The 19,037-nt window shown below is 36.6% G+C and overlaps 1 protein-coding gene across 1 annotated transcript in view; it reads right to left on the bottom strand.

Annotated features, from left to right (window-relative positions):
* Positions 1 to 19,037, bottom strand: part of PKHD1 (PKHD1 ciliary IPT domain containing fibrocystin/polyductin) — a 482,509-nt gene that overhangs the window by 162,637 nt on the left and 300,835 nt on the right. The window contains exon 52 of the mRNA XM_032141123.2: positions 10,942 to 11,079. Coding sequence (XP_031997014.1) covers positions 10,942 to 11,079 — 138 coding nt within the window. The remainder of the gene's footprint in view (positions 1 to 10,941; positions 11,080 to 19,037) is intronic.

Consider the following 19,037-nt stretch of genomic DNA (forward strand, 5'->3'; position numbering starts at 1 on the left):
CGCACCTGTAGTCCCAGCTACTCAAGAGGCTGAGGCAGGAGAATAGCTTGAATCCCAGTCGCGGAGGTTGCAGTGAGCCGAGAACGCGCCACACTGCACTCCAGCCTGGTGACAGAGCAAGACTCCATCTCAAAGAAAAAAAAAAAAGAAAGTAAAAAAGCAAGCCACAGAGTGGGAAAAGACATTTGTACTACATATAACCAACACAAGATACATTCCAAAATATATAAATGACTTTGATAAATCAATATAAAATGGGTACATTCATCATTTAAAAAGAGTAAGAGAACAGCTATTTCACAAAACAAGATACTCAAATAAATAATAAATACATTCTACTATGCTCAATCATATCATAAAAAAGAAATAAAAATTAAAACAAGAATGAGATCTCACTACATATCCAGTAGACTGGATTTATAATATTTAATTAAGCACATATTTTTCATTTTATAAAATTTGTTGCATATGTGTGTCATTTTCCACAATTAATAAAAATATATTAAATGACTATGTTCCAAGAATACTCTTCAATGAGTTTTGTTGATCAAAAGAGGGGAAACTGGCCAAAATTTTAGTCACATCTTCTGAATATACTATTTTCCGGGTGCTATTCACTGAATCCAAAGCAACAAATTGTATTTTTATATAATTTGTATTTTTATCTGAGTTAATCTTAAAACTATAAATATCATGACTGCACATGAAAGTAATTACCCCCAAAATAAGTTTTGTACATTTTTCCCTTGTCCTCAGAAGTGGGTTAAATGGTGATGACTTTGGAAGTTGAGCTTCTACCCAAAGCATAACTATTTTTCTCATGCCCTGCAATAGCGATTTTCTCCAGACCAGAGCCTCTAGAACCTTCTTACTACCATATAAACCCAAGCAGGTAAATAGCACGAACCAAGTAAATTGCAGCACATTTTTTTTTCTGAATTAGCTTTTAATTCCCAGTGTATATTTGACTCGCTTGTTCCTAAAACATTCCTCCCCAGTAGAATTGATTTCATCTGAAAATAAATGTAGGGTAGAATGGGGCTTGCAGTCCAGTAAGATAAAAATTGGTTATAAAAATCAGTAGGCATTATCAAATTATAATGTCCAACCCCTCATACAGTGATTTTATTCAGGCTAACAAATTTTCATTTTTAATGAGGACTCTCAATTTATCAATTAATGGAATATTAAAACAAACATGAAAATGTTATTAATTCACTACTTGCAAAATGTACAAAAATTCTTAAAACTTCCTCCATAAGGTCGAGCAAATTACCTCATTTCTTTAAGCCTCAGTTTCCTCAGTGATAAAATAGGCACAATAATAGCATCCACTTTTTGTGAGGTTAAATTATTTAGTCCATGCTAATAGCACATGGCACAGTGTCTGTATATGATACATGTTTTTTTAAAATGTTGGCTCTTAGCCATATTAATAATAGTAGTAAAAAAACAGTAATAGTAACCATGGAGGTATCACACTTATTCAAAATTAACCTTTAAATTTGAAAACAAAAAAATAAGGCAAGCTCTTCCTAGCATTTAATATCTAATTCCTAAAGCACTAGCTAGACGCTAGACATTTCAAAGCAAAAATATTAAGTGACTACTTATTTCAATGTCCAGCCCAAGGAACTTCAGAAAACACAAAGTTTACCTTAAACTGAAACATTCCTGTAAGTTTTCTAACTAAAAAAAAAAAAACATTCATTCATTCATTTATTCACTAGTTTTCCTAAAATTATTTTGTTTGTATGCAAAATTAGTTTATAATAAATTTATTATATGATTAATTATTTTAATAACTAAAAGCCCTAAGAAATATTATATTACTGTTATATGGATTCATGAATCAAAAGTACAGTTTAAGAAAGACTGATTTAAAAATTATTAAAATAGGAAAGATTATTACTGCAAATGCCTTTAGTAGAGACTAACTGATGTCCCAATAGGACAGAAGAATCTTTATTTGTATTAGTGTTTGGCTTAAAAAATATATTAAAACTACATACACACATATAGATTTAAGGATAATGTGATGTTGTGAAAGAACTAATATCCATCAGAAAATAAACAGATCTTTGTATTCTTAATATCATTTTGAAATAAGTATTATTTAACTGTTGGTTGCCAGCCTTATTAGGGACTCTCCAAGCACAGAAATGAGTTTTAGTAGTCCTGTACCTCTAATGGGCAAAGTTTTTACACTTTTGCTCCTATGGTTAAATAAGTAACAGCTTCAAAAGTCACATCCCTTTTATGTCACCTTTTTATTTTATCAAACAACTGTTAGTTTGATTAGGGAACTGTGCATCTAAATAAACTGAACAAACCATCTATTTTGCAGATATCTATGTACACTTATATTATACACATTGCATGTGTGGGTATTTGTGTCATTTTCTAATCATAGTTAAATTTGAAGGAGGACATACTTTTTTAACTTTATATATATTTTTAAATGAACATCACATACAAGATTCTCTCTGGCTGCTCAATGGGTCTGACTACTGGGTATTGTGGCTTTAAGCTGGAGGATATGTTTTAATCTACGCTTTTCTCAGGTTTGTCTCCTTATTACTTAATCATCCAATGAGCCTTACAGAACTGTCAGTTTGAAAGGCAATAAACTGTGTATGGATTTTTCTTCTTCTTTAGGATTGAGAAAGTCCCAATCATGGAAGCAATGAAAGAAACTTCCATATACCTAGTACTTCATTTCCTGACAATCAAAGGCATGTGCTAATGATGACCTTAGGCTCCTGGCTACAAATGTGAGACAGAGCTGACAAATACCCATCACTGACCCTGAAAAACAATATGTGACAAGTTTTAGGATAAAAGCCCGAGTGCCTAGTATAATTACTGAGCAACTAGATAGTGCATCATGTGACCTGGTTGTGACAGGCCAAAGAAACAATGAACTTCTGTGTCCCCAGGGATACCAATGGTTGGGGCATATCTTGTTGACTAGGGATCAAGGAGGGTTCTATTAAACTTTAAATATCCATTAGAATATGTGTTTCAAAAATGTATTTTTACAATACAAATAAATTATATAAAATTATATAAATTTATTATTTTATATTATTTAAATAATATATTTATTTTATATTATTTTAATAATCAATGCAAATGTACTATTATTGGTAACCCCTATCTGAAGTCCTCCTAAAAGTATTAAAAGAAGATGTTTCATTTGCAGTTTTAAAAGTACAAGATTAAAACAGTCTTTATTGAGTTGAACGTTTGGGTCAATAACAAGTTGACAGCATTGATATCTAAAACAACAAGGAACATATTTGTTAAAGCATGAGAACAATGTCTTGTTTAGAGGAGACATTGATGAAAGGGATGGGCTCAGACAGCTATTCATGGGCAAAGCTTTTATATGTTTAAAAAAACATTTAAATCAAACAACAAATGTTAATTGAACAAGCTTTGAGTTGGGGACATTTTTAAGTCAGTTTTCCTGTTCTAATAGATTGTAAAAATGAAAATACTTTGAATCCTACAAGACACCAACTTTTTCAATTTGTTTTTGTACCTCCTTTGTTCCTTTCACATAGGGGATAAATATATTGTAGTCATTTAAACATTAACACCATAATTTCTTCCTCACAGATGTAGACATTTAAGTGTAAGGAGATTGAATGTTTTCCAAGAAAAAGGCAGTGAGCTGAAAGACAAACCTAAATATGCCCATTCACTTATGTATACATTATTAGTCATAACAGCATATTATCAGAATTCTACAATGCAGTAGGTACTAGGGTTATAAAATTTTCTGATTAAGTCTATCATATAATGGAGATAGGACACTAATTAAAACATGCTATTCATATCATTACCGAATGCAGTAATGGCAACATGAATGAGTAGCATGGACCAGAAGGAAAGGTACACTGAAATCTACTGCATGGAGACAGGAGAGGCTTCATATTAGGTTGGTGCAAAAGTAATTGTGGTTTTTGCCATTAAATAGTAAAGGTAGTCCTTGGGCAAAGGCTTGAAGGATGATATTTAATATAGCTAAAACAGCCACTTGTCCTGGTCCTGTTTTTTGTCAGCTCTGAGACCTTGAAACAAATCAATGATCTCTCTGGATTTCAGTTTCCTTACCAATGAAACGAGGCAGATGTTTCAAACAATCACAGTTATGAATCTTCTACTGGGGAATTTTCCAGAAATTGTACAATGAGTTACTAAACTAAAATCATAATTCATGTCTCTGGAATTTCCATATTTATGAAGCTAATTTCTGTCTTGTTAAAGCCATGCTAAAGAGACTATCAATAAGTAGCAATTCTCAGCATAATTTGGACTCATTTAGAAAACAACACTGTATATCTCAAAATCTAGCCCATGAAACTCATGATGTTCACTATAAACTCACTACTGTTCACTGTTCTTTAGCTACAGGGGCTGCCTTTCTGCCTCACGACTACCACACAAAGTACATTTCTCCCTCGGGACCTTTGCACTAGCTCTCCCTCAGCCTGAAATGCTCTTGTTCAAATCTTCGCAGGTCTAGCTTTTTCTTGTCTCTATAGTCTGATGTCACGTTGACTTGTTAGAAAGGTCTTTGCTAACTATCTAACATATGGTTGCCAGCATCCAACCTGGACCTCTCATTAATTACTTTTCCTATTTAGTTTCTTTCAGAGAATGTATTACCATCTAAACTTATCTTCCTCATTTATTTTACTATTTGTCTGTTTCCCCCAACAAAATAATGCAAGCAGGAATTGTTCACTACTGAATGTCTTGTTCACTGTGGAATATTCAAATGCCAGAAAGAATGCCTGGTACTGAGTTGGCATTCAATGAAAGAGGGAGGTGGGAGGAGGTAAAGGAGGAAGGGACAAATCTACAAAGGAAACTTCGGAAAATCACCATATCAGAGGAATTATTTTCTCCTTAGTATCTATTCATTTCATTACACCATCCAAAAGAAAATCAATTATTCATGAAAGCAATCCTATAAAGGTTTGATGCCATGACTCAATATGGACAACCATTCATTTTCAACCATGGAATTCAATATGTTCAATGACACCTCAGGCTATATACTAAAAACAAAAAATGAAGTTGTTAAAGAATAGATAAATGGTATTGAGCTTATGAAAAGTTATTGCTCCTGAAGCAGTAAGTGTTGCATTTTTATTTGTTTTACATGAAAAGAAATAATTTGTGTCAAAACTATATTTATCAGCCATTATGAAAAACAAAAAGCTGGAATAAGATGGCCAATTTTGTTTTCTATTTTCTTTGCCATTTCCACTGTATCTCATGTTACTGACCACTTCCTCTTGTAAATTGCCTCTTTTGTTTCAAGATATTATTTTCGTGTCATTTCATTTTCTTTCCACCTATACAACTGTTTGTTTTCCATTCTTATTCCTGAACTCAGTCTCCTCTACGACCCTTCAAAGACTTGCGCTCCTCAAAATTTCTATCCACAAAATCTGTTTGGCCAATTTTATTCACACCTTTAATTTCACATTTGAGCTGATGATCCTCAAATATGTACATTTAACACAGACCTCTCTCACTGGTTTCTTTATTCATAAATCTACTTGCCCTCTAGATATTATCACTTACATCTTTCATTGAAATCTAGCTTTGAAACTTATCAGTCTGGGTACTTAACAAACCACTCTATAAAGTTTACTGTATACTCAACATTGTTCAAGCACTTTAATAAATATTAACTCATTTACTTTTTTAAAAACTCTATTAAATACATACTATTATTATTTCTACTTTGGAGATAAGGGTACTGAGACACAGCTAGTTCACATAACTTGCTGAGGGCCATTCAACTAATGAGTGATGGAAAGAGCACTCATTCCTGGCATCCCCATTGGCCCAGATCTCCCAACCCAAAACTTTGGATGTATCCCAAATAACTCTTCCTTGCCTCAGATCAAAATTCTTACTAGGTTCTAGTGATTTTTACCTCCTCAATGCTTCTCTAATTAATTCTTTACTCTTTAACTCCTGTACCTTACTTCACTCCCTTACAATTTCTTTCCTGAAACATCTCAGTAGGCTTCTCACTTTTCACTGTGTCCCTTTTAAGGGCGTTCTCTACACTTCCAGCACTAATTTTTCTAAGAATAAATATAATCATGTCACTTCCTTGCTTAAAACTATCCAGTGACTACCCACTGCCTTCATAGGAAAATCCAAACTCCTTGGCATAGTATATCAGGTCAAGGTGCTTCATCTACTACCACCATTTCGTACAAAGCCTACAATCCAGACATACCCATCCCTTACAGTTTCCCGAAAGTATAATGCTCATCTAAAATATGTACCTGTTCACATCTCTTCCTTTATCTTTAAGCTCCCTCTAGGTTGGAAGACATGATCCTTCCAATCATGTTTTTACTCATTTCACACTATTTTATTGAGACACCTCTTGAAAGTTCAGGTTCATGATTTCTGTTTCTATATGCCCAGTATCCCACATGGTACTTGGTACATGGCAGACACTGAGTAAACCCATGATAAATGAAAGAATGGACACACATGTGAAATTCTTTAAGCTTAAGTGTTTTATCAGACTAATGAGACAAGCACTGAACGAAGAATGAAACTGAGTTTGGCATTTGTGATGCAGCTATGGCCCTCTAAGCAAAGCTTTGATCTTGAGCTTCCTTTCTAATTCTAGCATTCTATGATTCAACTTTATTAAAAGTCCATTGATACCTTTGCCAGCACCAGTTGCCTTAAAAGCAGGACCACCGGCTGGGCATAGTGGCTCATGCCTATAATCCCAGCACTTTGGGAGGCCAAGGCAGGTGGATCACGAGGTCAGGAATCCGAGACCAGCCTGGCCAACATGGTGAAACCCTGTCTCTAATAAAAAATACAAAAATTAGCCAGGCATGGTGGCGAGTGGCTGTAATCCCAGCTACTTGGGAGGCTGAGGCAGGAGAATTACTTAAAACTGGAAGGTAGAGGTTGCAATGAGCTGAGATGGTGCCACTGCACTCCAGCCTGGGCAATAAGAGCAAAACTCCATCTCAAGAAAAAAAAAAAAAAAAAAGCAGGATCACCAAAAAATATAATTCCACAATGTTGGGACTTGGATCAAATGGCATAAGATAGCAGGCATACTCTGGCAGCACTCGGTGCCAACGTCCAAATCTATTAAGTTTGTTTACTAACTAGTCTTATTATCTGTTTCATGTTGGGATTTCTTTAGGGTGTGGTGAAATTGGACAGATGGGTTGAAAGTCTTCCTTCAGGCATAATACACATAGGATTGGGCAGATGGGTTCCAATAACCAACGTTTAGGCCCGGAACACATGGATGAAGCAAAGAGAAAAAGAATACACCACTATCCAGTGACGGGTAGAAAATAGAATTGGGAATGGAGAAATTTTTAAAAGAGACCTGAAATACGCAAAGTAAAACTGGAAAGTGGCACAGTGTCACTTACCTTCAAAGTACAAATTTTTCAGGCAGCAAGCTATATATTATAGTAATGAGTGACCTTAGAAGTCTAAATATAACTTACTGAAAAAAGAGATCAATCTTAGCAATAGAAGATATCAACTGGAAATAAGTTTTGTAGTAACAAGAACAGAGCTCAATTGTATTTAATATCTCTCAATTAATTGGATGAGGATTTTACAGAATATTAAACAAATGGGCAAATGGTAGTAATCTGTGAGGAAAAGACCAGACTTCAAGAGAATATCTGCAGTGTAGAAAGATGAATTGAAATAATCAAATGAAGAGATAGGTAAAAAGTATTGCCCTTAGATTCCCTCAAAACCCAAGGGAAAACAAAATAAGCCCAATACAACTGTACAATGTAGAGATATGTATTTGTGGCAGCACAAATAAAAAGAGCAGGAATTAGAGCCGACAGTGTAGTTGGCAGGACTAACAGCATGACCTGGCTGGAAAAAGAAGTCAGTTTAATATTTGACTGTATTAACAGAAGAATCATATCTGTTCTGATAGCTGGAGGCTGACTGTTCTGGAGAGCTTCTGTTGACACCTCCATTTCCAAACTCTGCACTTCGCCACCCTACCCAGTGGCCCAGGATGTGGCTGACCTATGTGTACTGCATCAAGGAGTTCTCCTTTACTCTGACTTCCAGTCGGATGTGGCCAAATGGTAGCACAAGCAGAAGACGGAAGGGAAGCAGAAGAATGAGGTAAGAGTGTTTATTCCTGTAGTTCCTTCCATGTACTGGTTGAATCCCAGCCATACAAAGGCCATGCCTCTGGGATGGTCTGACAACCCTCTCTAAACCTCCCTCTTTATCTCTGGGTTCCTGTAACATTGTTTTCTTAATCCTTTATGGCAAGAGGTAGTAAGGATAACTGGCTTTACTAGCCCTAGGATATACCTCATCCCATTTGGATATTTGTAAATCATTCCTTTATTTAAATCCCTTCAAACTGTCTAATGCATATGACATATATTTTCTGTGGGCATCCTGGCTGATAAACATTTATTGAACACCTACTATATACCAAGCACTTCCTATGAGCTGTTATGTTTAATATCCCTCTGAGGAAGGTTCTACTGTTATCCTACATACGTTGCAGATGAAGAAATGAAGGTGCCCAGAGGTTGACTTGCTTAAGGTCAAACAGCCAACAGGTGGCCAAGGTGGATTTGGTCCCCCCACCATCTGACTTAGAGCCCATTCTGTTAACTGCTATACTCATCTCACTCTGTTCAGAATAGTCAGATCCCACCTGGGAATAGTTCTTTCTCCCTGGCTTTAGGAGGAATTAAACAAAACAAAGTCGTGTTTAGAGGCAATGCCAGCAAGAAAGAGGGAATCTCATAACTATGGGAAATGGGGTGGACAAATTTGTAAAATTTTTCTGAAAAGCAATTTGGCAGGATGTATTAAAAACCTTTTAAAAATGTGCTTATCCTTAGGCCCATTAATTTCATGTTTAAAAGCCCATCCTAAGGAAATGAAGATAGGAATAATGATTTAATTATTGAATGTTCATTGCAGAGTGAGTTACAAGGACAAAAATCTGAAATAACTTAGATGCTTAACAATAGAAAAATGGCTAAATTATTATATATACATGTATATCTATACATTCCCATATATTATATACTGTTGAAATTATTAAAGTTGGGCCTTTGAAATATAATGAGTTGTGGAAATTCTTACATTGTTTATATAGGATCAAAAAAATCAAAGTATGTACCCTACATTTTGAAATATATATGTGCATGTGTGTGTGTGTGTGTGTGTGTGTGTGTGTGTGTATGCGTAAGAAAAAAATGACTTTGAGATAAAACACCAAAATATTAATTGTGGTTATATTTGCACTTGGAAATATTTGCACTTGGAAACTTTGAGCGATCACTTCGTTTCCACCATTTAATTCTCTTTGTTTTTCTGTATGTCCAGTTTTGTACCATAGACTAAAAAAAATACTTAAAACAGCAACAACTATGAACCATAGTTATAAACTGTATGACCTAAAACAGAAAAGATTCAAGAAGATGTGAATAAAGGGCTATAGAATTAAAAGGAGTATGATACTTGTCCTGAATGGCTCAAGGGGAAGAGCCTGAACCTATAGAATGGGAGGAAGATGGACTTTAGCTTAATAGAACAAAAAGAATTCTAATAGGATTTTAAACAATGAGAACAGGTTGCCTTGAAAGGTTTTGATTTTTTTGCCACTGGAAGTATTCAAGAAAAGGATTGACCATATTTTTTCAGAAATCTTTTTACAGTGACTTAACCTTTGTTCAGGTAATTAGACCTAGAATTTTCTCCCAACAGAGATTCTAAAATTTTCATGCTACCTAACAATGATATCTAAATATTTCCTTACCACCAGAGATATATTTCTTTGGAATATGATATGATTTTTTTCTGAGAATTCTCTTTTAATCTTCTTCCTGGGGCAAAGTAAAATGCCTTACTAAAGTTCTAAAGTAGTTCCTTTGGAGACAGAGTACATGTCTTTTCAGCGTTTATACCTATTGCTTACAACAGTTCTAAGTACATAGTCTACCCATAACATTTCAGGTTTTTTTTATTTAAATAAGCCAAATCTGGTTAATACACTACCGTAGATCCATTCCATTCTGCCTGTCCTGTGGCCTCAACGACATGATCCACTTCCCAGCAAGAGGAGCCTCATCTCCTCGCATCTACTGATTCTCTGGTCCTTCCACTAGCTACCCAGGGAGCCACAAAAATAACAAAGTCAGAGGAGTTAATGGCGCGGAATGGGCCAGGTGAGATGCTTGCCTTCTCCTCACTACCTCCCCCATATTGTCCCAAGATATGGTTGTTCTAATAAGGCTTCTCTCAAGATATCCCACATAACCAAGCAAACCAAGCATGCTTCTTTGAGAAGCTGTATTTGCTTGTATTTGCTACCTTGTATTTGCTTTCCCTCCCTTTCCTCCTCACTTTTCTTTTCCCTTCACTCTCACATATTTGGGATTATTTGTCCCAGTAAAGTGCTAGCACATAGCTTTGCTTTCAAGTCTATTTTCCCAGGAAATTATGTTAAGACAACAACTGAAATTTTATTGTGAGTTAGTTGATCAGATGATATCAAATCCATCCTATGATATCTTCTGAAAGAGTGAGTTAAAGGCATAGTCTGACAAAAAAGAAAACCTAAAGGAAGAATTGATCTGCAGCCTGGAGGAAGTAAAAAATAGCCCTCGAATGAGCAGCAGCAGGCAGACCAGAAACAGCTTGATAGTACACGGGCATGAAAGAATGACCAATACAAGCCACCTCTGACCACGTGTAAAGCTTGCCAAAGAGTAACTTTACTAGTACACTCACTACTACCTTAACCCTCCCTAAACTCCGTTAAGCAACCTGCTTGATGATATCATCTGTTTCCCAGAGCCTCTTCTCACAGAGTATAATTCCCAACATGCTGGCAATCCTCATGCCTTTACTCACCAACTTTCAGCTCCCCGCCTGCAATGACCATGCATGCCACACTCAGAACATTGCTTCTGTCCACAGGGAAGTCTAAGGTCCCCATCACATACAGCCCTTTGAAGAATGGAAGATCTGTATCCACAAGGACAGTTCTGTCTGTGGAAGAAAAAGAAATTGCTCAGATATGTCACAAAAACAAGAATTACGTGTTTATTCTGGGGTTCTCCCAGCAGTTTGGGAGCTGTGTACAGTGTTATCTAAACCAGGACAGGTATAGCAACTGGAAGAACAAGTAGTCTGCCAAAGGCTAGGCCTTACTGAACAGGAAAATAAGTTCTGATTGATAAGTGCTGCCATTGCTTAACACACCATGTTCATGGGCAAAATGCACTGCTTATGCACCAAACAGCTGCCCCAAGTCTACTGCAGTGGAAACACACAGATCGAATGAGCTCCCTACACTTTGTTCCTGTCTCTTCACTTTTGGCTGTAGTTTCAGGGATGTACAGAACAGTAGATGTGACATTGGCCTCTGAAGGCAGACTATTTGGATGTGAATACCAATTCTGCTACTTCCTAGCTGTCTAGGCAAATAACTTTATCTCTCCATGCCTCAGTTATCTCATCTGTGGAATGCGAATAATACTAAAAATAACTGTTTTGTTCATGGGACTTTTTGTGAGAGTTAACTCATTTAAATGAGTTAATAGATTGAAAATGCTTATACAATATTAGTAAGCTATCTCTAATTCCCTAAGTCACATTGTGTAAGGTAAAGTACATGGTGCATGCTTAATAAATGCTTGATGTTATTTTTACTGTTGTCCCTTAGCTTCCCATGCTCATAGAGCTTACTGGACAATTTAAAATCATTATGTTTTATTTCTGCTTTCATAAAAGCAGTCTTCATATAACTTCAGAAGAAATGATCATAGCTTTTGCCTGAGATTTACTATAGAGTAATATATAAACACAACATTTTCATTTAAAACAATAAGTATTTCATGTATGCCAAAGCATTAAGTGTTACTTTCTGAAATTTAGCAGTAATTCAACACTAATTAATGTTACCAAATAAATTTCTAGTACCATAATCACTAACACATGTAAAGATTTATAAGGAATTATTTTGTTACTATAATCTCATCTCTCATTCTAGGAAACAATGCACTTGCTCTTCTTAAGGACATGCCCAAGCAAATTAACTTGTCATGAGTTGTCTTTCCTAGCCCCTCCCTGCTTCCTGCATTATAAGAATGGCCACACCCTCCTGCGGCAGAGACTATAGGGTTACAAACCAACCATTTCTCTTGTTTACTAAGTTCACAGTTAGACTACAGTTTCCACCTCCTTTGCAGGTTGATGAAGCCGTGTGACTGAGTTGTAGCCAATAAAATGTGGGAAGAATTAAAGTATGACATCTCTAGGCCTGGTCCATAAATTCTGTATGGCTTTTCCCTCCCCTTTTCTCTCAGTTAGATGTAGAGCAGTGGTTCTCAAAGTATGGTCCTATCCCATCAGGATGCAAAGCAAGCAGTAGTTCTACTAGCAAGCTATTCTCTCTCCTCACTGGCTCCACCACTCTCCCTAGGGAAACAACCTCTCTCTTTTACACTTCAGTGACACCCTGTACATACATCTATCAGAGTACTGAGACACATTATTCAAATTATATACATACACTATTGTACGTGAGGAAGTAACTGTCACTGGGCTGGTCCTCAGTGTGATTATGACTTCCTCTCCCACTCTGACTTCCTTAAGTGAAGAGATCATTCTTTTTCTTTTTAAATCCCTAGTGTTTTTGCAATACTGAAGATAAAGACACTAAATAAATGTCGTCCAGATCTGTTATGTTTAATCCCCTATATACCTTAAATTCAAGAGCTCATTGATGACTGGTACAAAATGAATGATCAAGCTAAACAGACAAAAATAAATATATGTCTTAATCTCATCCCTAGCACTTTTCAAAATATTCAAATAAAAGAGTGAAGTACCTAGAGAATGTTCTAGGTTTAGCATACATTTTATGGGTTCATGACTTTAAGAACTATTTGAAGCAAAATTTGTAAAAACAAGAGGGTTTTGCCTCTATTTACTTATTTTATTTTCATATTTTATTTTAAATTCAGGGATACATGAGCAGGATATGCAGGTTTATTAACACAGGTAAACTTGTGCCACGGTGGCCTGCTGCACAGATCATCCCATCACTAAGGTATTAAACCCAGCATCAATTAGCTATTCTTCCTGATCCTCTTCCTCCTCCCAACCCCTGCCCTCTGACAGGCCCCAGTGTGTGTTGTTCCCTGCATGGTGTCCATGTGTTCTCATCACTTAGCTCCCACTTACAAGCAAGAACATGTGGAATTTCGTTTTCTGTTCCTGTGTTAGGTTGCTAAGGATAATGGCCTCCAGCTCCATCCATATCCCTGCAAAGGACATTATCTCATTCCTTTTTATGGCTGCATAATATTCCATTGTATCTATGTACCACATTTTCTGTATCCAGTCTATCATTGATGGACATTTAAGTTGATTCCATGTCTTTGCTATTGTGAATAGTGCTGCAATGAACATATGTGTGCATGTGTCTTTAAAACAGAATGGTTTCTATTCCTTTGATTATATCCCCAGTAATGGGATTGCTGGGTCGAATGGTATTTCTGCCTCTAGGTCTTTGAGGAATCGCCACACTGTCTTCCACAATGATTGAACTAATTTACACTCCCAGCAACAGTGTAAAAGCATTCCTTTTGCTCCACAACCTTACCAGCATCTGTTGCTTTTTGACTTTTTTTTTTTTTTTTTTTTTGAGAGGAGTCTCGCTCTGTCATGCAGGCTGGAGTGCAGTGGCGCGATCTCAGCTCACTGCAAGCTCTGCCTCCCGGGTTCACACCATTCTCCTGCCTCAGTCTCTCAAGTAGCTGGGACTACAGACGTCCACCACCGTGCCTTTTTTGACTTTTTAATAATAGCCATTTTGACTGGTATGAGATGATATCTCATTATGGTTTTGATTTGCATTTCTCTAATGATCAGTGATGTTAAGCTTTTTTTCATATGTCTGTTGGCTGCATGTATGTCTTCTTTTGAGAGGTATCTGTTCATGTTCTTTGCCCACTTTTTAATGGGATTGTTTTTTTCTTGTAAATTTAAGATCTTTATAGATGCTGGATATTAGACATTTGTCAGATGCATAGATTGCAAAATTTTTCTCTCATTCTGTAGCTTGATTACCCTGATGATAGTTTCTTTTGCTGTGCAGAAGCTCTTTAGTTTAATTATATCCCATTTGTCAATTTTTGCTTTTGTTGCAACTGCTTTTGGCATCTTCATCATGAAATTTTCACCTGTGCCTATGTCCTGAATGGTATTGCCTAGGTTTTCTTCCAGGGTTTTTATGGTTGTGGGCTTTACATTTAAGTCTTTATTCCATCTTGAGTTGATTTTTGTATATGGCTTAAGGAAGGGGCCTAGTTTCAGTTTTTTCGCGTATGGCTAGCCAATTCTCCCAGCATCATTTATTAAACAGAAAACTCTTTCCCCGCTGCTTGTTTTTTGAGGTTTGTCAAAGATGAGACGGTTGTAGTCACGCAGTCTTATTTATGCCTTCTCTTTCTGTTCCATTGGTCTATGTGTCTGTTCTTGTACCAGTACCAGGCTGTTTGGTTATGCTGTTTGGTTACTGTAGCCCTGCAGTATGGTTTAAAGTTGGGTCACATGATGCCTCTAGCTTTTCTCTTTATGCTTAGGATTGCCTTGGCTATTCGGGCTCTTCTTTGCTTTTGTATGAATTTTGAAATAGTTTTTACTAATTCTGTGAAGAATCTTAATGGTAGTTTAAGGGGAATAGCAATGAATCTATAAATTGCTTTAGATAGTATGGCCATTTTCATGATATTGATTCTTCCTATCCATGAGCATGGAATATTTTTCCATTTGTTTGTGTCATCTCTGATTTCTTTGAGCAGTGGTTTGTAGTTCTCCTTGAGGAGGTCCTTCACTTCCCTTGTTAGCTGTATTCACAGGTATTTTATTCTTCTTGTGGCAATTGTGAATGGGAGTTCATTTGCGCGTTGGCTCTTGGCTTGTCTATTGTTAGTGCATAGAAATTGTAGAGATTTTTGCACATTGATTTTGTATCCTGAGACTTTGCTGAAGTTGCTTATCAGCTTAAGAAGCTTTTGGGCTGAAACAATAGGGTTTTCAAGCTATAAGATCATGTCATCTGCAAACAAAGATAGTTTAACTTCCTCTCCTCCTATTTATTTCCATCTCTTGCCTAATTGCCCTGGCCAGAACTTCCAATACTATGTTGAATGGGAGTGGTGACAAAGGGTATCCTTGTCTTGTGACAGTTTTCAAGGGGAGTGCTTCTGGCTTTTGCCCATTCAATAGAATATTGGCTACGAGTTTGTCATATATGGCTTTTATTATTTTGAGGTATATTTCTTCAATACTTAATTTATTGAGAGTTTTTAATTTGAATGTATATTGAATTTATCAAACGGCTTTTCTGCATCTATTGAGATAATCATGTGATTTTGGTCTTTAGTTCTGTTTGTGTAGTGAATCACATTTACTGATTTGCATATATTAAACCAACCTTGCATTCCAGGGATGAAGGCTACTTGATCATGCTGGATAAGCTTTTTGATGTGCTGCTGGATTCAGTTTGCCAGTATTTTTCTGAGAATTTTTGCATTGGTGTTCATCAATAATATTGGCCTGAATTTTTCTTTTTGTCAGGTTTTGGTATCAGGATGATGCTGACCTCATAAAATGAGATATGGAGGAGTCCTTCCTTTTTAATTCTTGGAATAGTTTCACTAGGAATAGTACCAGCTCTTCCTTGTAACTCTGGTAGAATTCAGCTGTGAATCCACCTGGTCCTGGGCTTTCTTTGGTTGGTATGCTATTTATTACTGCCCCATTTTCAGAACTCATTATTAATCTATTCAAGGATTCAATTTCTTCCTGATTCAGTCTTGGGAGGGTGCATGTGTCCAGGAATTTATCCATTTCTTCTAAATTTTTTACTTTATGTGCAAGAGGTGTTTATAATATTCCCTGAGGGTTGTTTGTGTTTCTCTGGGGTCAGTGGTAATATCCCCCTTGTTGTTTCTGATTGTGTTTATTTCAATCTTCTCTCTTTTCTTCTTTACTAATCTAGCTAGCAGTCTATTTAATTAGTGTTTTTCAAAAAATTCTAGATTTGTTGATTTTTTGAAGGGTTTTCATGTCTCTATGTCCCTCCGTTCAGCTCAGATCTTGGTTATTTCTTGTCTTCTGCTAGCTTTGAGGTTTGTTTGCTCTAGGTTCTCTAGTTCTTTTAGTTGTAATGTTAGATTGTTAACTTGAGATCTTTCTAGCTTTTAGATGTGGGCATTTAGTGCTATAAATTTCTGTCTTAATGCTGCTTTAGCTGTGTGCCAGATATTCTGGTATGGTGTATCTTTGTTCTCATGAGTTTCAAATAACTCTTTGATTTCTGCCTTAATTTCATTATTTACTCAAGAGTCATTCAGGAGAAGGAGAAGGTTGTTCATTTCCATGGTGTTGTGTGGTTTTGAATAGATTTCTTTTTTTTTTTTTTTTTTTTTTGGAGACAGTCTCATCACTCTGTCGCCCAGGCTGGAGTGCAGAGGTGTGATATCAGCTCACTGCAACCTCTGCCTCCTGGATTCAAATAGATTCCCTTGCCTCAGGCTCTCGAGTAGCTGGGATTACAGGTGTCTTCCACCATACCTGGCTAATTTTTGTATTTTTAGTAAAGACAGGGTTTCACCATGTTGCCCAGGATGGTTTTGAACTCCTGACCTCAGGCAATCCACCCACCTCGGCCTCCCACAGTGCTGGGATGACAGCTGTGAGCCACTGTGCCTGGCCTTGAATAGATTTCTTAATCTCAAGTTGTAATTTGACTGTGCTGTGTTATGAGAGACTGCTATTATTTCAGTTCTGCATTTGCTGAGAGTGATTTACTTCCAATTATATGATCAATTTTAAAGTAAGTGCTGTGTGGTGATGAGAAGAATGTATATTCCTTTGTTTTTGGGTGGAGAGGTCTGTAGATATCTATCAGGCCCACTTTATCCAGAGTTGAGTTCTGGTCCTGAATATTTTTGTTAATTTTCTGTCTAAATTATCTGTCTAATATTGTCAGTGGGGTGTTAAAGTCTCGCACTATTATTATGTGGGAGTCTAAGTCTCTTAGAAGGTCTCTAAGAACTTGCTTTATGAATCTGGGTGCTACAGTATTGGGTGCATATATATTTAGGATAGTTAGCTCTTCTTGTTGAATTGAACCCTTTACCATTATGTAATGCCCTTCTCTGTCTTTTTTGATTTTTGTTGGTTTAAAGTCCATTTTGTCAGAAGCTAGGATTGCAACCCCTGCTTTTTTTCTGTTTTTCATTTGCTTGGTAAATTTTTCTTCATTCCTCTATTTTGAACCTATGTGTGTCTTTGCATGTGAGATAGGACTCTTGAAGACAGCACACTGATGGGTCTTGGTTCTTTATCCAGCTTTAAAAGACTTTGTGTCTTTTAACTGGGGCATTTAGCCCATTTATATTTAATGCTAGTATTGATACTGTGTGTATTTGATCCTGTCATCATGATGCTAGCTAGTTATTTTGCAGACTTGTTTATGTGATTGCTCCATAGTGTCACTGGTCTGTGTATTTCAGTGTGTTTTTGTAGTGACTGGTAACAGCTTTTTGTTTTCATATTTAGGGCTTCCTTCAGTTCTTGTAAGGCAGATCTGGTGGTACCAAATTCCCTCAGCATTTGCTTATCTGAAAAGGATCCTATTTCGCTTTCAATTATGAAGCTTAGTTTGTCCAGATAAGAAATTCTAGGTTGGGAGCCAGGTGCAGTGGCTCATGCCTGTAATTCCACCACTTTGGGAGGCCAAGGCAAGTGGATCACTTGAGGCTAGAAGCTCAAGACCAGCCTGGCCAACATGGCAAAACCCTGTCTCTACTAAAAATACAAAAATTGGCCAGGCATGGTGATGCATACCTGTAATCCCAGCTACATGGGAGGCTGAGGCACAAGAATTGCTTGAACCCAGGAGACAGAGGTGGCAGTGAACCGAGATCACACCACTGTACTCCAGCCTGGGTGACAGAGCAAGACTCCACCTCAAAAAAAATAAGAAAGAAAGAAAAAGAAATTGTATTGGAATGTCTTTTCTTTAAGAATGTTGAATATTTACCCCCAATCTCTTTTGGCTTACAGTGTTTCCATTAAGAGGTCTGCTGTTTGTCTGATGGGCTTCCTTTTGTAGGTCACCTGGCCTTTCTCTGGCTGCCTTTAACATTTTTGCCTTCATTTTGACCTTGGAGAATTTGATGATTATGTGTCTAGGGAATGATCTTCTCATGGAGTATCTTACTGGGGTCCTCTGCATTTCCTGAATTTGAATGTTGGCTTGCATAGCTAGGTTGGGGAAGTTTTCCTGGATGATATCCTAAAATATGTTTTCCAAATTGGTTTCATTCTCCCTGTCTCAAAGCAAGAGGTTTATACAAATTGGTTTATATCTGTTCCAACCTATAGCACACTCAACTAATATTCAGCTATTAAACCTGATTGTACAAAACAATAAAATTGGTTGAACTAATGCTTTCTCTCATCCACAGAGTACTCACACATACATATAAAAGTATGATAGTACGTGCTTTTAGATGTATTTCTCAGCTAAAATATGACAAGTACATGAAGTTTAAATTATACCCCTTTTAGAAGAAATTTTCCCTTTTAATTGCCCTACCAACTCCAAATGTACCAACAAATTTCCCATGAATCACAGACAGACTATTATAACCACTTGAGAACAGGAACACAGCCAATGTTCTCACTTATTTTCTCAGGACCTAGAAGAATAATATTTAACCCATAATAGATGGTCAAAAATAACACCACACACACACACACACACACATAAGCACATGTGTGTGCACACACATAAATTCCAATAGTTATCAAAGGAAAAGTATAGAATGAAGACAATAATAGAAACATTAGTCTTATTTCTTCTGGTGCCACACTTTTCACTTTGAAATTCCCTGGATTCATCTCTCCATTTTTTCTTCTTTCTT

The sequence above is a fragment of the Hylobates moloch genome, unplaced genomic scaffold (assembly GCF_009828535.3).
Source record: "Hylobates moloch isolate HMO894 unplaced genomic scaffold, HMol_V3 SCAFFOLD_20, whole genome shotgun sequence".
Classification (NCBI taxonomy): domain Eukaryota; kingdom Metazoa; phylum Chordata; class Mammalia; order Primates; family Hylobatidae; genus Hylobates; species Hylobates moloch.